We start from the raw sequence: 18,047 nt of genomic DNA on the forward strand, positions 1-18,047 counted from the left end.
AAATATGATGTTTTCCTTCATTGTATCTCCATTTACTCTGGAATGGTAATAGATGTGGGTTTACTCACACTGGATTCATATGTCCTGCCTTGTTACCTATCAAAGGAGACCAGAAACATGCATATAGGCCTTATGGTTCAGAAGCTATCATGATCATTTGGGGCATGTGATTTCAGACAGGAGGCCTGAACAATATGCTTGGTAGTGTTATAAAAGATGTGATAGCACACATTTGGAGGCAACTGCTGCATTGCTATCACATCTTTTCTAGCAGTAGGGGTGAATACCTTCTATCACATCTTTTCTAGCAGCAGGGGTGAATACCTTCTATCACATCTTTTCTAGCAGTAGGGGTGAATACCTTCTATCACACATGTTCTAGCAGTAGGGGTGTATACCTTCTATCACACATGTTCTAGCAGTAGGGGTGTATACCTTCTATCACATCTTTTCTAGCAGTAGGGGTGTATACCTTCTATCACATCTTTTCTAGCAGTAGGGTGAATACCTTCTATCACATCTTTTCTACCAGCAGGGGTGAATACCTTCTATCACATATTTTCTACCAGTAGGGGTGTATACCTTCTATCACATCTTTTCTAGCAGCAGGGGTGAATACCTTCTATCACATATTTCCTACCAGCAGGGGTGTATACCTTCTATCACATCTTTTCTAGCAGTAGGGGTGTATACCTTCTATCACATCTTTTCTAGCAGTAGGGGTGTATACCTTCTATCACATCTTTTCTAGCAGTAGGGTGAATACCTTCTATCACATATTTCCTACCAGCAGGGGTGAATACCTTCTATCACATATGTTCTACCAGTAGGGGTGTATACTTTACCTTCCCAAAAATCACTATGAAAGTTAGTCCCCCAAGATGGTAACGACCAACCCTACTGGCTCACGGCCTAATACTGTTATACTATCGTTTGCCACATTCCAGCTATTCTATTGAACAGTACAATGCAACACTGTTCTGCTGAGCTTGTGTGTGTGTGTGTGTGTGTGTGTGTGTGTGTGTGTGTGTGTGTGTGTGTGTGTGTGTGCGTGCGTGCGTGCGTGCGTGCGTGCGTGCGTGCGTGCGTGCGTGCGTGCGTGCGTGCGTGCGTGCGTGCGTGCGTGCGTGCGTGCGTGCGTGCGTGCGTGCATGTGTGCGTGTCTATCTGTGTGCGCGTGTGCAATGAGTGCACAATATACCTTCAGGCATGTAGCCATTGTGAGACCGTGTGTGTTTACATACCTCTGCACACCCATCCTTTGTCAAATATACACAGGTTTGAAACCTACTGTGTTCAGCTCACACTCCCTGTGACCTGAAACCATCACATCATATCACATGTCACAGTATATATATATATCTACATATGTATGGTTAAAGTATATTCATATGGTATTGTATATCTTTTAGATTTGACTCAAATGATAAACTGAGATTCTCCAGCCAGCCGACACGTCACAGAGTGTAGCTGGTCTGTGTTATTTAGCTGGACATTGACGTTAACACACACACACACACACACACACACACACACACACACACACACACACACACACACACACACACACACACACACACACACACACACACACACAGAGTTGTGTTTAAACAAAAGAGAGAAAGAGAGATAGATAGAGAGAGTGAGAGAGACAGAGAGAGAGAGAGAGAGAGAGAGACCAAGCTTACTGGTGCTTCATTAACAGATTTTACAGCTCTGCCTCTGGCCTCAGGAACTAGCCATTTTAATTGCGTGACGGCGATATTTCCCTATTAATAATTGACGGGTAAGAAAGAGCTGGGAAATGGCCACGGCTGGAAGATACATCTATGGGATACAGTACTGTGTGTGTTTCGGTCGATCCAGTTTGTCAAGTTCAGCTGGTGGGAATGTGTTAAATCATCCCTCTCTCAGTTGACAGGTGAAGCCGCGACACATGGAGAGAAGAGAGAGGCGGCGACTCTGAGCGAGAGTTCTCCACAAGAACAAACACACGGAGGAGGTAAGGAGAGAGGGAGAGAGAGAGATAGAGGGAGAGAGAGAGAGAGAGAGAGAGAGAGAGAGAGAGAGAGAGAGAGAGAGAGAGAGAGAGAGAGAGAGGGAGAGAGAGAGAGATAGAGGGAGAGAGAGAGAGAGAGGGAGAGAGAGGGAGAGAGAGAGATAGAGGGAGAGAGGGAGGTAGGGAGAGAGGGAGAGAGAGAGAGAGAGAGAGAGAGAGGGAGAGAGAGGGAGAGAGAGATCCGTTGGGCATGGTTTTGAACAGGTTGACTCTGCATCTCTCTTGAAGTAAGTGAGACGTGAAGAAGCTCAGAGGGGGGGGGCTCAGGGTTCAGTTGATAATGCTGACTGTGTTTTATCACTAGTCTGGTTCTCTGGTGACTGTATTGGATCACGTGTGTCACTGACCGCCAGGGCCGTCTTGGACTGACCTGTCTGGCAGCCAGATCTCTGTCCTGTGGGGGTGCCAACCATGAGTAGCCCGTTGTACTTCATCCTCCCGGCCATCGGGGGCTACACCTTGACCTCGCTGTACCTGCTGAAGAATCCCCACATCCTTCACAAGAAAAAACACCCGGCCTTCTACTGCCGACACATCTCTCACAGAGGAGGTACGTCGAGTCACGTTCCCTAGCTTTACTGAAGGCAGTTCGGGATGAGATAACGTTCTCCATCTATTCTATTCTGTTTTATTGCACTGTATTATTTTACTCTGTCTATTACTTTTTATTACAGGTTCAAAACGGTCAGGTATTAAACTGTGTGGGTATCAAACAAGAGACTGTCAGGCTTTGAAACTGTGTAGGACCCAGGCCTAGAACTGCACCCTGAGAGAGGGAACTGCACCCTGAGAGGGAGGTGTGCCCTGGGTGGGAGGTTCGAAGGGTCAAAGTGGGTATCAAACAGGAGGGAAGACTGTCAAGTTTTAAACGACTTTGAACTGTTGAACAGTAATCCAGAAGTATTTTATTGCACTGTAAAAAAATATATTATGTGCTCATTTTATGTCTATTCTACTATTTTATTGCACTGCACTATTGCACTATTTTACTCTGTCTATTTAAAACTGAATCAAACCATAAACAAGGTGGCCTGTTGGGATGTTAGATCCTAATGTGAAAAACTGTGATTTTATATGTCTGCACTTTATGTGCTAATTTGATGCCTGTTGTGAAGCACTTTGAGCTGCAGTTTCTGTATGAAAGGTGCTATATAAATAAAGTTACTGTTATACAGTTGTTATTATTATTACCTTTTCTAAACTCAATTCCGTTCCCTCAAAAACTTTCCCTATACCTTTACTAAAGTCAGTTCAGGATGAAAACTTTCCCAACCGTTTCTAAGGTCACTTCAGTATGGCAATGTTTGCTACCTTTTTTGCCCAAAGGTCTTGCCCAAAAACCTATGTAATAAAATATATAAACTTTTGACAAGATTCACATGGAGGATGGAGCACATTATATATGTGACCCAGCACAAACATTGGGTCCTTTAGAGGCATCTTAAATTATTATTATTATTATTTCTTTTACATGATATTAAAGTACAGGTGCATACCTTCAAAATAAGCCATCACCTGTACAAAACGGGCAGATACTTTTCAATCTATGTCTTATGAAACATGCTGATAACACAATATTTATTCATAGATACAGGCCTTAAGAGAAAATGGAGCCATTTCTCTTACAATGTATAATGACTACTCTACCCAGAAATCAATGTAACCCCATCCTCCTCCCCACTTCACACCTTCCAGTCTGAGATGTAGTTCTTTACAGTGCCTCGGAATACATACTGTCGGACAATCTAACACTAATTAACACTTTGATCGCCATGGTTAAATTCATAATTTACCATCCCTCGCCATCTCTATTTGTCTATGGAGAAGTTCCCCTTCTTTGCAGGGCTATAACTTTTTAAATTGTATTGCTAAATTGACATTATTATGGCCCATTCAATGTCCTATATCTATTGTTCAGGGTGTAGCAACGTTATACTTTTTCATTCACATATTCATACTAAAATACGGTCTAAAGTATAAGTATGTTTTTATCGTTTTCTGCAGCTTTCTCCAGAACGTGATTTATAGCTCCAAATGCATTATATTGATGATGAAATACAGTTTGATAGCAATCGGCACGAGATAAAAAATTTCAACTGGACGTGGTTCTAGAAGTTACTACGTATCATCTGATGTTGACCGGATGGGCGGGGGGTCGTTTATAATTCCGTGGGCAACGTTATATCATTCTAGTGTGGGTGATATGATCATCAGAGCAGTTAGTAAAGAACACGTTGGAAAATAACGCTGGATCTTACCGTATCTTCCTCGCGCCGTTGGGCGATGAGCGTGGAGCAGAGATATTCCTATTATGGGATGTATAAATACTCGATCCATCTCCAGGTTGTATAATAGTATATACATCCAAATCATGTTGTTTGTCGAGTTATTTGCACCGATCGGTGTTCACTGTGTCAAGATGGAGTCCTGCTAATGATAGCGAGTGCCCGGACGAAATATGGGTGATGAGCACCACTTCATCCACATGACTTCCTGTTGGGCGATCTGCCGATCGGCCACCAGATGGCGCTCTTGAACCGTTAGAGAGTTGAGTGGAGCTCAGCAGTATATCTCAGGTCCCCGGAGGAGAAATATGATTTCAATCACAGATTTTTTAAATATTGATATCATATGTTACGGCGTCTTCGGCAGAATGAGCATGGCGGGCAATGACGAGTTTCGGCGTTTCCGGCGATTAAAGTGTTAAACACATTTACAAGTTGTATTACGTTTTGCAAATAAGGAAACAGATAGAGAACATTTCAAAGCACTCAAAAATGCCAATATTTCTATTTTGACCTATTTCTGAATTGTGCAATCGTGTTTAGACATTCCTGTTGTAAACACTGGTGTCTGGCAGGACAGTCCTGTTGTAAACACTGGTGTCTGGCAGGACAGTCCTGTTGTAAACACTGGTGTCTGGCAGGACAGTCCTGTTGTAAACACTGGTGTCTGGCAGGACAGTCCTGTTGTAAACACTGGTGTCTGGCAGGACATTCCTGTTCTAAACACTGGTGTCTGGCAGGACAGTCCTAAACACTGGTGTCTGGCAGGACAGTCCTGTTGTAAACACTGGTGTCTGGCAGGACATTCCTGTTCTAAACACTGGTGTCTGGCAGGACAGTCCTAAACACTGGTGTCTGGCAGGACAGTCCTGTTGTAAACACTGGTGTCTGGCAGGACAGTCCTGTTGTAAACACTGGTGTCTGGCAGGACAGTCCTGTTGTAAACACTGGTGTCTGGCAGGACATTCCTGTTCTAAACACTGGTGTCTGGCAGGACAGTCCTAAACACTGGTGTCTGGCAGGACAGTCCTGTTGTAAACACTGGTGTCTGGCAGGACAGTCCTCTAAACACTGGTGTCTGGCAGGACATTCCTGTTCTAAACACTGGTGTCTGGCAGGACAGTCCTAAACACTGGTGTCTGGCAGGACAGTCCTGTTGTAAACACTGGTGTCTGGCAGGACAGTCCTGTTGTATACACTGGTGTCTGGCAGGACAGTCCTGTTGTAAACACTGGGGTCTGGCAGGACAGTCCTGTTGTAAACACTGGGGTCTGGCAGGACAGTCCTGTTGTAAACACTGGTGTCTGGCAGGACAGTCCTGTTGTAAACACTGGTGTCTGGCAGGACAGTCCTGTTGTAAACACTGGTGTCTGGCAGGACAGTCCTGTTGTAAACACTGGTGTCTGGCAGGACAGTCCTGTTGTAAACACTGGTGTCTGGCAGGACAGTCCTGTTGTAAACACTGGTGTCTGGCAGGACAGTCCTGTTGTAAACACTGGGGTCTGGCAGGACAGTCCTGTTGTAAACACTGGTGTCTGGCAGGACAGTCCTGTTGTAAACACTGGTGTCTGGCAGGACAGTCCTGTTGTAAACACTGGTGTCTGGCAGGACAGTCCTGTTGTAAACACTGGTGTCTGGCAGGACAGTCCTGTTGTAAACACTGGTGTCTGGCAGGACAGTCCTGTTGTAAACACTGGTGTCTGGCAGGACAGTCCTGTTGTAAACACTGGTGTCTGGCAGGACAGTCCTGTTGTAAACACTGGTGTCTGGCAGGACAGTCCTGTTGTAAACACTGGTGTCTGGCAGGACAGTCCTGTTGTAAACACTGGTGTCTGGCAGGACAGTCCTGTTGTAAACACTGGTGTCTGGCAGGACAGTCCTAAACACTGGTGTCTGGCAGGACAGTCCTGTTGTAAACACTGGTGTCTGGCAGGACATTCCTGTTCTAAACACTGGTGTCTGGCAGGACAGTCCTGTTGTAAACACTGGTGTCTGGCAGGACAGTCCTAAACACTGGTGTCTGGCAGGACAGTCCTGTTGTAAACACTGGTGTCTGGCAGGACAGTCCTGTTGTAAACACTGGTGTCTGGCAGGACAGTCCTAAACACTGGTGTCTGGCAGGACAGTCCTAAACACTGTTGTCTGGCAGGACAGTCCTAAACACTGGTGTCTGGCAGGACAGTCCTGTTGTATACACTGGTGTCTGGCAGGACAGTCCTGTTGTAAACACTGGGGTCTGGCAGGACAGTCCTGTTGTAAACACTGGGGTCTGGCAGGACAGTCCTGTTGTAAACACTGGTGTCTGGCAGGACAGTCCTGTTGTATACACTGGTGTCTGGCAGGACAGTCCTGTTGTAAACACTGGGGTCTGGCAGGACAGTCCTGTTGTAAACACTGGGGTCTGGCAGGACAGTCCTGTTGTAAACACTGGTGTCTGGCAGGACAGTCCTGTTGTAAACACTGGTGTCTGGCAGGACAGTCCTGTTGTAAACACTGGTGTCTGGCAGGACAGTCCTGTTGTAAACACTGGTGTCTGGCAGGACAGTCCTGTTGTAAACACTGGTGTCTGGCAGGACAGTCCTGTTGTAAACACTGGTGTCTGGCAGGACAGTCCTGTTGTAAACACTGGTGTCTGGCAGGACATTCCTGTTCTAAACACTGGTGTCTGGCAGGACAGTCCTAAACACTGGTGTCTGGCAGGACAGTCCTGTTGTAAACACTGGTGTCTGGCAGGACATTCCTGTTCTAAACACTGGTGTCTGGCAGGACAGTCCTAAACACTGGTGTCTGGCAGGACAGTCCTGTTGTAAACACTGGTGTCTGGCAGGACAGTCCTAAACACTGGTGTCTGGCAGGACAGTCCTGTTGTAAACACTGGTGTCTGGCAGGACATTCCTGTTCTAAACACTGGTGTCTGGCAGGACAGTCCTAAACACTGGTGTCTGGCAGGACAGTCCTGTTGTAAACACTGGTGTCTGGCAGGACAGTCCTAAACACTGGTGTCTGGCAGGACAGTCCTAAACACTGGTGTCTGGCAGGACAGTCCTGTTGTAAACACTGGTGTCTGGCAGGACAGTCCTAAACACTGGTGTCTGGCAGGACAGTCCTAAACACTGGTGTCTGGCAGGACAGTCCTGTTGTAAACACTGGTGTCTGGCAGGACAGTCCTGTTGTAAACACTGGTGTCTGGCAGGACAGTCCTAAACACTGGTGTCTGGCAGGACAGTCCTGTTGTAAACACTGGTGTCTGGCAGGACAGTCCTGTTGTAAACACTGGTGTCTGGCAGGACAGTCCTGTTGTAAACACTGGTGTCTGGCAGGACAGTCCTGTTGTAAACACTGGTGTCTGGCAGGACAGTCCTGTTGTAAACACTGGTGTCTGGCAGGACAGTCCTGTTGTAAACACTGGTGTCTGGCAGGACAGTCCTGTTGTAAACACTGGTGTCTGGCAGGACAGTCCTGTTGTAAACACTGGTGTCTGGCAGGACAGTCCTGTTGTAAACACTGGTGTCTGGCAGGACAGTCCTGTTGTAAACACTGGTGTCTGGCAGGACAGTCCTGTTGTAAACACTGGTGTCTGGCAGGACAGTCCTGTTGTAAACACTGGTGTCTGGCAGGACAGTCCTGTTGTAAACACTGGTGTCTGGCAGGACAGTCCTGTTGTAAACACTGGTGTCTGGCAGGACAGTCCTGTTGTAAACACTGGTGTCTGGCAGGACAGTCCTGTTGTAAACACTGGAGTCAGTGTTTGTTTGTATTATTATTTACTTTTGAACAATTTTTTCTTGTTTTTTATTTTTTTTATTTTATTTTCTTCTGTTTAATGTTGTTATCTGTTCTATGTGGACAATGACAATACAACAATGTATATATACAGACATATACTTATAATGTCTATGTCCTCAAAAAAGTATAATAAACAAAAAAGTGAAAAAAAAAAAGTAAACACTGGTGTCTGGCAGGACAGTCCTCACCCAGGATCACCTAGTTTGTGTGATCAGATAGATGATTGATAACCAAGCCAAGCTAATTTTGTTTCACTAATAAAAAGAATTATGTTGCAAAATATCCAGCCTGTTTTCCAGTTGAAGAAATTAAAATGGACATGAAATGCATCTATGTTGGTGAGCTTGATATGACACATCTTCACCCCGTTACTCTGTCTGTTTCCAGGATGTGGAGAACGGTTGGAAAGCACCTTGGATGCCTTCACTCAGTGAGTATCAAACCATGGACAGTATTGTAACAAAGGTAGCAGGCAGGGGTAGGTGGAAGGTGCAATATGGTTGTACGAGTAATCAAAACACACAGTCAAACAGCTTTAGCTCCCCGCTGGACAATGGCCAGGGGCATTTATTTAAGTAAAACAGAAAATGAAGCAAACAACAAAATTATACCGGCTCCCACTGGAGCACCTAACTGCCTTCACTGTAGTCCAGTCCCTAACTGAGGCCCCTCCCCCTCTGGACCTGGCAGTAATGAGGCCCCTCCCCCTCTGGACCTGGCAGTAATGAGGCCCCTCCCCCTCTGGACCTGGCAGTAATGAGGCCCCTCCCCCTCTGGACCTGGCAGTAATGAGGCCCCTCCCCCTCTGGACCTGGCAGTAATGAGGCCCCTCCCCCTCTGGACCTGGCAGTAATGAGGCCCCTCCCCCTCTGGACCTGGCAGTAATGAGGCCCCTCCCCCTCTGGACCTGGCAGTAATGAGGCCCCTCCCCCTCTGGTTGAGCAGTAATGAGGCCCCTCCCCCTCTGGACCTGGCAGTAATGAGGCCCCTCCCCCTCTGGACCTGGCAGTAATGAGGCCCCTCCCCCTCTGGACCTGGCAGTAATGAGGCCCCTCCCCCTCTGGACCTGGCAGTAATGAGGCCCCTCCCCCTCTGGTTGAGCAGTAATGAGGCCCCTCCCCCTCTGGACCTGGCAGTAATGAGGCCCCTCCCCCTCTGGTTGAGCAGTAATGAGGCCCCTCCCCCTCTGGTTGAGCAGTAATGAGGCCCCTCCCCCTCTGGACCTGGCAGTAATGAGGCCCCTCCCCCTCTGGTTGAGCAGTAATGAGGCCCCTCCCCCTCTGGTTGAGCAGTAATGAGGCCCCTCCCCCTCTGGACCTGGCAGTAATGAGGCCCCTCCCCCTCTGGACCTGGCAGTAATGAGGCCCCTCCCCCTCTGGACCTGGCAGTAATGAGGCCCCTCCCCCTCTGGACCTGGCAGTAATGAGGCCCCTCCCCCTCTGGACCTGGCAGTAATGAGGCCCCTCCCCCTCTGGACCTGGCAGTAATGAGGCCCCTCCTCCTCTGGACCTGGCAGTAATGAGGCCCCTCCCCCTCTGGACCTGGCAGTAATGAGGTCCCTCCCCCTCTGGTTGAGCAGTAATGAGGCCCCTCCCCCTCTGGACCTGGCAGTAATGAGGCCCCTCCCCCTCTGGACCTGGCAGTAATGAGGCCCCTCCCCCTCTGGACCTGGCAGTAATGAGGCCCCTCCTCCTCTGGACCTGGCAGTAATGAGGCCCCTCCCCCTCTGGACCTGGCAGTAATGAGGCCCCTCCCCCTCTGGACCTGGCAGTAATGAGGCCCCTCCCCCTCTGGACCTGGCAGTAATGAGGCCCCTCCCCCTCTGGACCTGGCAGTAATGAGGCCCCTCCCCCTCTGGACCTGGCAGTAATGAGGCCCCTCCCCCTCTGGTTGAGCAGTAATGAGGCCCCTCCCCCTCTGGACCTGGCAGTAATGAGGTCCCTCCCCCTCTGGTTGAGCAGTAATGAGGCCCCTCCCCCTCTGGTTGAGCAGTAATGAGGCCCCTCCCCCTCTGGTTGAGCAGTAATGAGGTCCCTCCCCCTCTGGTTGAGCAGTAATGAGGCCCCTCCCCCTCTGGACCTGGCAGTAATGAGGTCCCTCCCCCTCTGGTTGAGCAGTAATGAGGCCCCTCCCCCTCTGGACCTGGCAGTAATGAGGCCCCTCCCCCTCTGGTTGAGCAGTAATGAGGTGTTCCCTCCGGCACACGAGGAGGCAGCCTGTCACGTTTTTTAGCCTGCCAGCGCGGACTCTCAGTGGCGAGGTGTAACACATGGGAGGCTCACACTACCCTCTCCACTTCCTGTCTCTGCTGTGCAGGCGTCTCCCAACCGACCTGTAGGGGTCACTGTCCACAACGTCCAGATTACCACCCATCGACTTCCACCCGCTGACTCTGCCAAATGAGCCAGTACGAAGGCCGGCCCAAGCCGGAGGCAATGCTGAGACTGGGATTCGATACCGGAGTCTCTTGCATTGGTGACGAGCGCAATCTCCGCTATGCCACCCAGCCGCCCTGATATTCTATATTATATAATCATATTTCAAATGACATGTGTCCGGATGGCAGAATTCAGTACTGTATCTACAAAACCTTCTGTTTAATCATCTTCCCTTTATTTATTTGCTTAGATTTTTCAGGTCTGGTCAATTTGAGCATGGTGTTATTCACAGTCAAAGATAAAAAAAAATTATTGATATTCTCATTTGGTTCATTACAATTTACTCACGCCTAGTAACAGATACACTATTTCTGACACTGGGAATGCATTCCCTGAGATCCATAGATGTCCCTAGAATCAGATACCAAGAACATGCAAATGGAACATATTAAAAAAAAGTCTGTAAATGTGTATTCTACGTTCTTATGGAATGAATGAGATAAAAATTATAATAATAATTTATGTTTTAATTTTGAGTGAATTTTCACAACTGTTATGAAACTGTTAATTTTAAATAACTGTTCATTTTCATTTGCTGTGTAATTAATTAATCAATCTAATTAACGCGATAAACTGACCCTAATAAAAACATAAGAAACACTTTAGCCTAAGTACATTCTCAATATCTTAAAAATTTCACAAAATGGAGCTCCAGTAGCTCACCGCATATCTCGGCGCTATTTCTGCGTCGGGGAAAACCGTGCTCGTCACAGATCTGGGGTACACAAGTTCGATTCCCGGACCCGCCGTCATTTCTCAGAATGTCTTCCCCTGCTCTACATCCCGTTTCAACCTCTTTCTGTCGGTCATACTGACCAGAAAAGCGATAAACGCTAAAAAATAAAGTTAAAAAAAAATTACAAAAAATCACAAAAACAAAAAGAAATACAAATACAATACTAACTGGTGGCTGGGTGGCGCAGCGGACATTGCGCTCGTCACCAACGCAAGAGACACATGGTTCGAATCCGGCTGTCGGCGTTGCATCCGGCTTGGGTCGGCCGTCATACTAACTCAATTGGCAGAGTTAGCCGGTGGAAGTCGATGGGTGGTAATCTGGACGTTGTGGACAACGACTCCTACAGGTCGGTTGGTGGCGCCTGCACAGCAGAGACAGGAAAGTGGCGGGGGTAGTGTGAGCCTCCCATGCGCTACACCTCGCCAATGAGAATCCACGCTGGCAGGTAAAAAGATGTGACAGGCTGCCTCCTCGTGTACCGGAGGGGACACGTGATGCAAGGCTTCTATCCTCCCTACGACCAACCTGTGGGGGGCATATGTGAGCAACGTTCAAGACAGGAGAGGGGAGAATTGGCACCGTGAAATTGGGATGGGAGAAAAATAGAAAAAGATGAGAAAAAGTGGATCAAAAAAAGAATACAATACTAACTAAACGAACTAACTAAACTAACAATACTAACTAAATAAATCAGTAACTCAACTGTATTTCATTATTCATAACAGCATTTTTCAACTTCTTCTTAAAAGTACATTTGTTGCTGATCATCATTATCTTCACAGGTATACAGTTTGCAGCAGCTCTGTACATTACGGGTCTCCTCAGTGCATCTGTTCTTGGTAGAGGTAGAGTAACATGAAGACCCACGGCGTGTCTGGTGACACAGCCATGTCTAGTATTGGTGGCTTGTAGTTCTGACCACAAAGACTTGGGTTTACCACTTTTATAAATATTAAACAAAAATGTTACAAGGCTGCACGCCAGCCTCTGATCCACTCTAAGCCAAGACAGAGCGGCTGCATCCCCCCAACACTGCTCCTCACAGAGCGGCTGCATCCCCCCAACACTGCTCCTCACAGACAGAGCGGCTGCATCCCCCCAACACTGCTCCTCACAGACAGAGCGGCTGCATCATCCCCCCAACACTGCTCCTCACAGACAGAGCGGCTGCATCCCCCCAACACTGCTCCTCACAGACAGAGCGGCTGCATCCCCCCAACACTGCTCCTCACAGACAGAGCGGCTGCATCCCCCCAACACTGCTCCTCACAGACAGAGCGGCTGCATCCCCCCAACACTGCTCCTCACAGACAGAGCGGCTGCATCCCCCCAACACTGCTCCTCACAGACAGAGCGGCTGCATCCCCCCAACACTGCTCCTCACAGACAGAGCGGCTGCATCCCCCCAACACTGCTCCTCACAGACAGAGCGGCTGCATCATCCCCCCAACACTGCTCCTCACAGACAGAGCGGCTGCATCCCCCCAACACTGCTCCTCACAGACAGAGCGGCTGCATCCCCCCAACACTGCTCCTCACAGAGCGGCTGCATCCCCCCAACACTGCTCCTCACAGAGCGGCTGCATCCCCCAACACTGCTCCTCACAGACAGAGCGGCTGCATCCCCCCAACACTGCTCCTCACAGACAGAGCGGCTGCATCCCCCCAACACTGCTCCTCACAGACAGAGCGGCTGCATCCCCCCAACACTGCTCCTCACAGACAGAGCGGCTGCATCCCCCCAACACTGCTCCTCACAGACAGAGCGGCTGCATCCCCCAACACTGCTCCTCACAGACAGCGGCTGCAGCCCCCAACACTGCTCCTCACAGACATGTCTCTGTTCTGAGTGAGCTGAAGTTTCTCCAGTAGAAACCTTCAGCGGATTCACTAGAACAGTACACCTGGGAAAACAAGAGTATATACTAGAGTGAGTAGTTTTGTAGTAGGGGGCTGGCGGGTTGGTGGGTAGGGGGAGTTGGTGAATCGGGGAGGCTGGCGGGCAGGGCACCATGCACAGCATGCCTGCCATCCATGCCATGCCATCGACATGCCATCCATCATCCATCCTGCCCTCCCTGCCCTGCACCGCCCTCCCTCCGCAGCCCGAAGCCGCCGCCCGCCCGCCCGCCCAGCCCGCCCGCAAGCCCGCCCGACCCGCCCGCCCGCCCGCCAGTCCCTCCTCCCCCCTCCCTCACTCCCCCCTCCTCCCTCCCTCCTCCCTCCCTCCCTCCCTCCTCCTCCCTCCCTCCCTCCCTCCTCCTCCCTCCCTCCTCCCTCCCTCCCTCCCTCCCTCCCTCCTCCCGAAAGCCCTCCCGCCCCGACCCTCCGCCCTCCCTCCTCCCCTCCCTCCCTCCCTCCTCCCTCCCTCTCCCTCGCCTCCCTCCCTCACTCCCTCCCTCCCTCCCTCCCTCCCTCCTCCCTCCCTCCCTCCCTCCCTCCCTCCCTCCTCCCTCCCTCCCTCCCTCCCTCCCTCCTCCTCCCTCCCTCCCTCCTCCCTCCCTCCTCCCTCCTCCCTCCCTCCCTCCCTCCCTCCCTCCCTCCCTCCCTCCCTCCCCCTCCCTCCCTCCCTCCCTCCCTCTCCTCCCTCCGTCCCTCCCTCCTCCTCCCTCCTCCTCCCCTCCCTCCCTCCCTCCTCCCTCCCTCCTCCTCCTCCCTCCCTCCTCCCTCCTCCCTCCCTCCCTCCCTCCCTCCCTCCCTCCCTCCCTCCCTCCCTCCCTCCCTCCCTCTCCTCCTCCCTCCCTCCCTCCCTCCCTCCCTCCCTCCCTCCCTCCCTCCCTCCCTCCCTCCTCCCTCCCTCCCTCTCTCCTCCCTCCCTCCCCCCTCCCTCCCTCCCTCCCTCCCTCCCCCCCTCCCTCCCTCCCCCCCCTCCCTCCCTCCCTCCCTCTCTCCTCCCTCCCTCCCTCCCTCCCTCCCTCCCTCCCTCCCTCCCTCCCTCCCTCCCTCCCTCTCTCCTCCTCCCCTCCCTCCCTCCCTCCTCCCTCCCTCCCTCCCTCCCTCCCTCCCTCCCTCCCTCCCTCCTCCCTCCCTCCCTCCCTCCCTCCCTCCCTCCCTCCGTCCCTCCATCCCTCCCTCCCTCCCTCCCTCCCTCCCTCCCTCCCTCCCTCCCTCCCTCCCTCCCTCCCTCCCTCCCTCCCTCCCCCCTCCCTCCTCCCCTCCCTCCCCCCTCCCTCCCTCCCTCCCTCCCTCCCTCCTCCCTCCCTCCCTCCTCCCTCCCTCCCTCCCTCCCTCCCTCCCTCCCTCCCTCCTCCCTCCCTCCCTCTCTCCTCCTCCCCTCCCTCCCTCCCTCCCTCCCTCCCTCCCTCCCTCCCTCCCTCCCTCTCTCCTCCCTCCCTCCCTCCCTCCCTCCCTCCCTCCCTCCCTCCCTCCCTCCCTCCCTCCCTCCCTCCCTCCCTCTCTCCTCCCTCCCTCCCCCTCCCTCCCTCCCTCCCTCCCTCCCCCCCTCCCTCCCTCCCCCCCCTCCCTCCCTCCCTCCCTCTCTCCTCCCTCCCTCCCTCCCTCCCTCCCTCCCTCCCTCCCTCCCTCCCTCCCTCTCTCCTCCTCCCCTCCCTCCCTCCCTCCTCCCTCCCTCCCTCCCTCCCTCCCTCCCTCCCTCCCTCCCTCCTCCCCTCCCTCCCTCCCTCCCTCCCTCCCTCCCTCCCTCCGTCCCTCCATCCCTCCCTCCCTCCCTCCCTCCCTCCCTCCCTCCCTCCCTCCCTCCCTCCCTCCCTCCTCCCTCCCTCCCTCCCTCCCTCCCTCCCTCCCTCCTCCCTCCCTCCCCCCTCCCTCCCTCCCTCCCTCCCTCCTCCCCTCCCTCCCTCCTCCCTCCCTCCCTCCCTCCCCCCTCCCTCCCTCCCTCCCTCTCTCCTCCTCCCCTCCCCCCCCCTCCTCCCTCCCTCCCTCCCTCCCTCCAGTGCAGTGGAACAAGGCACAGAGATGTTGGAGCTGGACTGTCACCTGACGCATGACGGTCAGGTGGTGGTGTCCCACGACGAGAACCTGCTGAGACAGACGGGCCGCGACGTCACCATCTCCTCGCTCCGTCTGCAGGTCAGAGAGCGCTTTAGAACCAGGGGGAGGGCGAGGCATCATGACCCCCCCCCCGCCACAGTGTAGCTCTCTCCTCCTCCCCTCCCTCCTCCCTCCCTCCCTCCCTCCCTCCCTCCCTGCCCTCCCTCCCTCCCCCCTCCCTCCTCCCTCCCCCCTCCCTCCCTCCCTCCCTCCCTCCCTCCCTCCCTCCCTCCGTCCCTCCCTCCCTCCTCCCTCCCTCCTCCCCTCCCTCCCTCCCTCCTCCCTCCCTCTCTCCTCCCTCCCTCCCTCCCTCCTCCCTCCCTCCCTCCCTCCCTCCCTCCCTCCCTCCCTCCCTCCCTCCCTCCCTCCCTCTCTCCTCCCTCCCTCCCTCCCTCCCTCCCTCCCTCCCTCCCTCCCTCCCTCCCTCCCTCCCTCCCTCTCTCCTCCCTCCCTCCCCCCTCCCTCCCTCCCTCCCTCCCTCCCCCCCTCCCTCCCTCCCCCCCCTCCCTCCCTCCCTCCCTCTCTCCTCCCTCCTCCCTCCCTCCCTCCCTCCCTCCCTCCCTCCCTCCCTCCCTCCCTCCCTCCCTCTCTCCTCCTCCCCTCCCTCCCTCCCTCCTCCCTCCCTCCCTCCCTCCCTCCCTCCCTCCCTCCCTCCCTCCTCCCCTCCCTCCCTCCCTCCCTCCCTCCCTCCCTCCGTCCCTCCATCCCTCCCTCCCTCCCTCCCTCCCTCCCTCCCTCCCTCCCTCCCTCCCTCCCTCCCTCCCTCCCTCCCTCCCCCCTCCCTCCTCCCCTCCCTCCCCCCTCCCTCCCTCCCTCCCTCCCTCCCTCCTCCCTCCCTCCCTCCTCCCTCCCTCCCTCCCTCCTCCCTCCCTCCTCCCTCCCTCCCTCTCTCCTCCCCCCTCCCTCCCTCCCTCCCTCCCTCCCTCCCTCCCTCCCTCCCTCTCTCCTCCCTCCCTCCCTCCCTCCCTCCCTCCCTCCCTCCCTCCCTCCCTCCCTCCTCCCTCCCTCCCTCCTCCCTCTCTCCTCCCTCCCTCCCCCCTCCCTCCCTCCCTCCCTCCCTCCCCCCCTCCCTCCCTCCCCCCCCTCCCTCCCTCCCTCCCTCCCTCCTCCCTCCCTCCCTCCCTCCCTCCCTCCCTCCCTCCCTCCCTCCCTCCCTCCCTCTCTCCTCCTCCCCTCCCTCCCTCCCTCCTCCCTCCCTCCCTCCCTCCCTCCCTCCCTCCCTCCCTCCCTCCCTCCTCCCCTCCCTCCCTCCCTCCCTCCCTCCCTCCCTCCCTCCGTCCCTCCATCCCTCCCTCCCTCCCTCCCTCCCTCCCTCCCTCCCTCCCTCCCTCCCTCCCTCCCTCCTCCCTCCCTCCCTCCCTCCCTCCCTCCCTCCTCCTCCCCTCCCTCCCCCCTCCCTCCCTCCCTCCCTCCCTCCTCCCCTCCCTCCCTCCCTCTCTCCTCCTCCCCTCCCCCCCCCTCCCTCCCTCCCTCCCTCCCTCCCTCCAGTGCAGTGGAACAAGGCACAGAGATGTTGGAGCTGGACTGTCACCTGACGCATGACGGTCAGGTGGTGGTGTCCCACGACGAGAACCTGCTGAGACAGACGGGCCGCGACGTCACCATCTCCTCGCTCCGTCTGCAGGTCAGAGAGCGCTTTAGAACCAGGGGGAGGGCGAGGCATCATGACCCCCCCCCCGCCACAGTGTAGCTCCGCTGCCATGTAGGCGCGGAACACCAACTGTAATTGATTAGAGGGAGGAAAGCTTTAATTGTATCAGCAGTGGGCTTGGAGCTCTTACTCATTTCAATGTAACACTATTGAATTTCATTGGTAATTTATTGCCATTTTACATTTTCCTTAAAAATTGGAGCAGACACGGCGGCTACGTGGTGCAGTGGGCAAGGCGCTCACCACGAATACTGGAGACGCTGGGTTCGAGCCCAGCGCTCCACATTGCTTTCAGTTTAGCTGGTCGTCCGTACTAATACACATTGGCCGTATTAGGGGGTGGGAAACTGATGGGTGGGGATCGGGCGTTGTGGACAGCGACTCCTACAGGTCGGTTGGTGCGCCTGCGCAGTAGAATCAGGAAGTGTCGGGGCAGCGTGAGCCTCCCACGCGTTACTCCTCGCCACTGAGAGATCGAGCTGCGCAGGTGAAAAGATGCGACTGCTGTTACCTCAAGTACCGGAGGGGACTCGTGCTATGTATGACTTCGTCCACATTGCAGCCGGCTTGTGGGAGGCAAGAAACAGCGTTCGTGACAGGGGAGGGTTGAATTGGACGATACGAAATTGGGAGAAAAAAAGTGGATACAAAAAAAATTGGAGCAGACATTTTTGAAAATAATTGTCACTGATTGGAGGAATGTATAATTAAATCTGGACTGATTTTGTAACTCTTAACTCGATTGTAATTGATGTCCATTATTATTTATGGACTTTTAATATAAAATAAATTATATTATATGTTGCCAAAATTTTGGGGGAATACATGGATCCACATTGAAATAATTGTACACCTCTTCATCATCATTATATTGTGATGGTATTGATGTTTTTATACCCTGACATTTTTTATCACATTTATTTATTTATGCTGATTGTTGTCCACGCTACCCTGAATATGAAAATAAAGACTTTAACACGGGACAGAGGTACCGAACATCCAATGTGAAGTTAATGCCATTATCAAACCAACTTCCCCCCGTCTGCATGTCTCACCTGTAGGACCTGCCTCTCTATAAGGAGAGACTGGAAGTGACATT

The 18,047-nt window shown here is 53.3% G+C and overlaps 1 protein-coding gene across 1 annotated transcript in view; it reads left to right on the forward strand.

The window, feature by feature from the left end:
• The first annotated feature begins 2,187 nt into the window (after nucleotides 1–2,187).
• Nucleotides 2,188–18,047, forward strand: part of LOC311238037 (ataxin-2-like protein) — an 89,556-nt gene continuing 73,696 nt past the window's right edge. Inside the window, exons 1-5 of the mRNA XM_084326001.1 lie at nucleotides 2,188–2,286; nucleotides 2,413–2,609; nucleotides 8,518–8,560; nucleotides 16,786–16,921; nucleotides 18,010–18,040. Coding sequence (XP_084182127.1) covers nucleotides 2,471–2,609; nucleotides 8,518–8,560; nucleotides 16,786–16,921; nucleotides 18,010–18,040 — 349 coding nt within the window. The 5' untranslated portion in view covers nucleotides 2,188–2,286; nucleotides 2,413–2,470. The remainder of the gene's footprint in view (nucleotides 2,287–2,412; nucleotides 2,610–8,517; nucleotides 8,561–16,785; nucleotides 16,922–18,009; nucleotides 18,041–18,047) is intronic.

The sequence above is a fragment of the Notolepis coatsorum genome (genome assembly GCF_963971535.1).
Source record: "Notolepis coatsorum genome assembly, chromosome: 12".
Lineage (NCBI taxonomy): Eukaryota > Metazoa > Chordata > Actinopteri > Aulopiformes > Paralepididae > Notolepis > Notolepis coatsorum.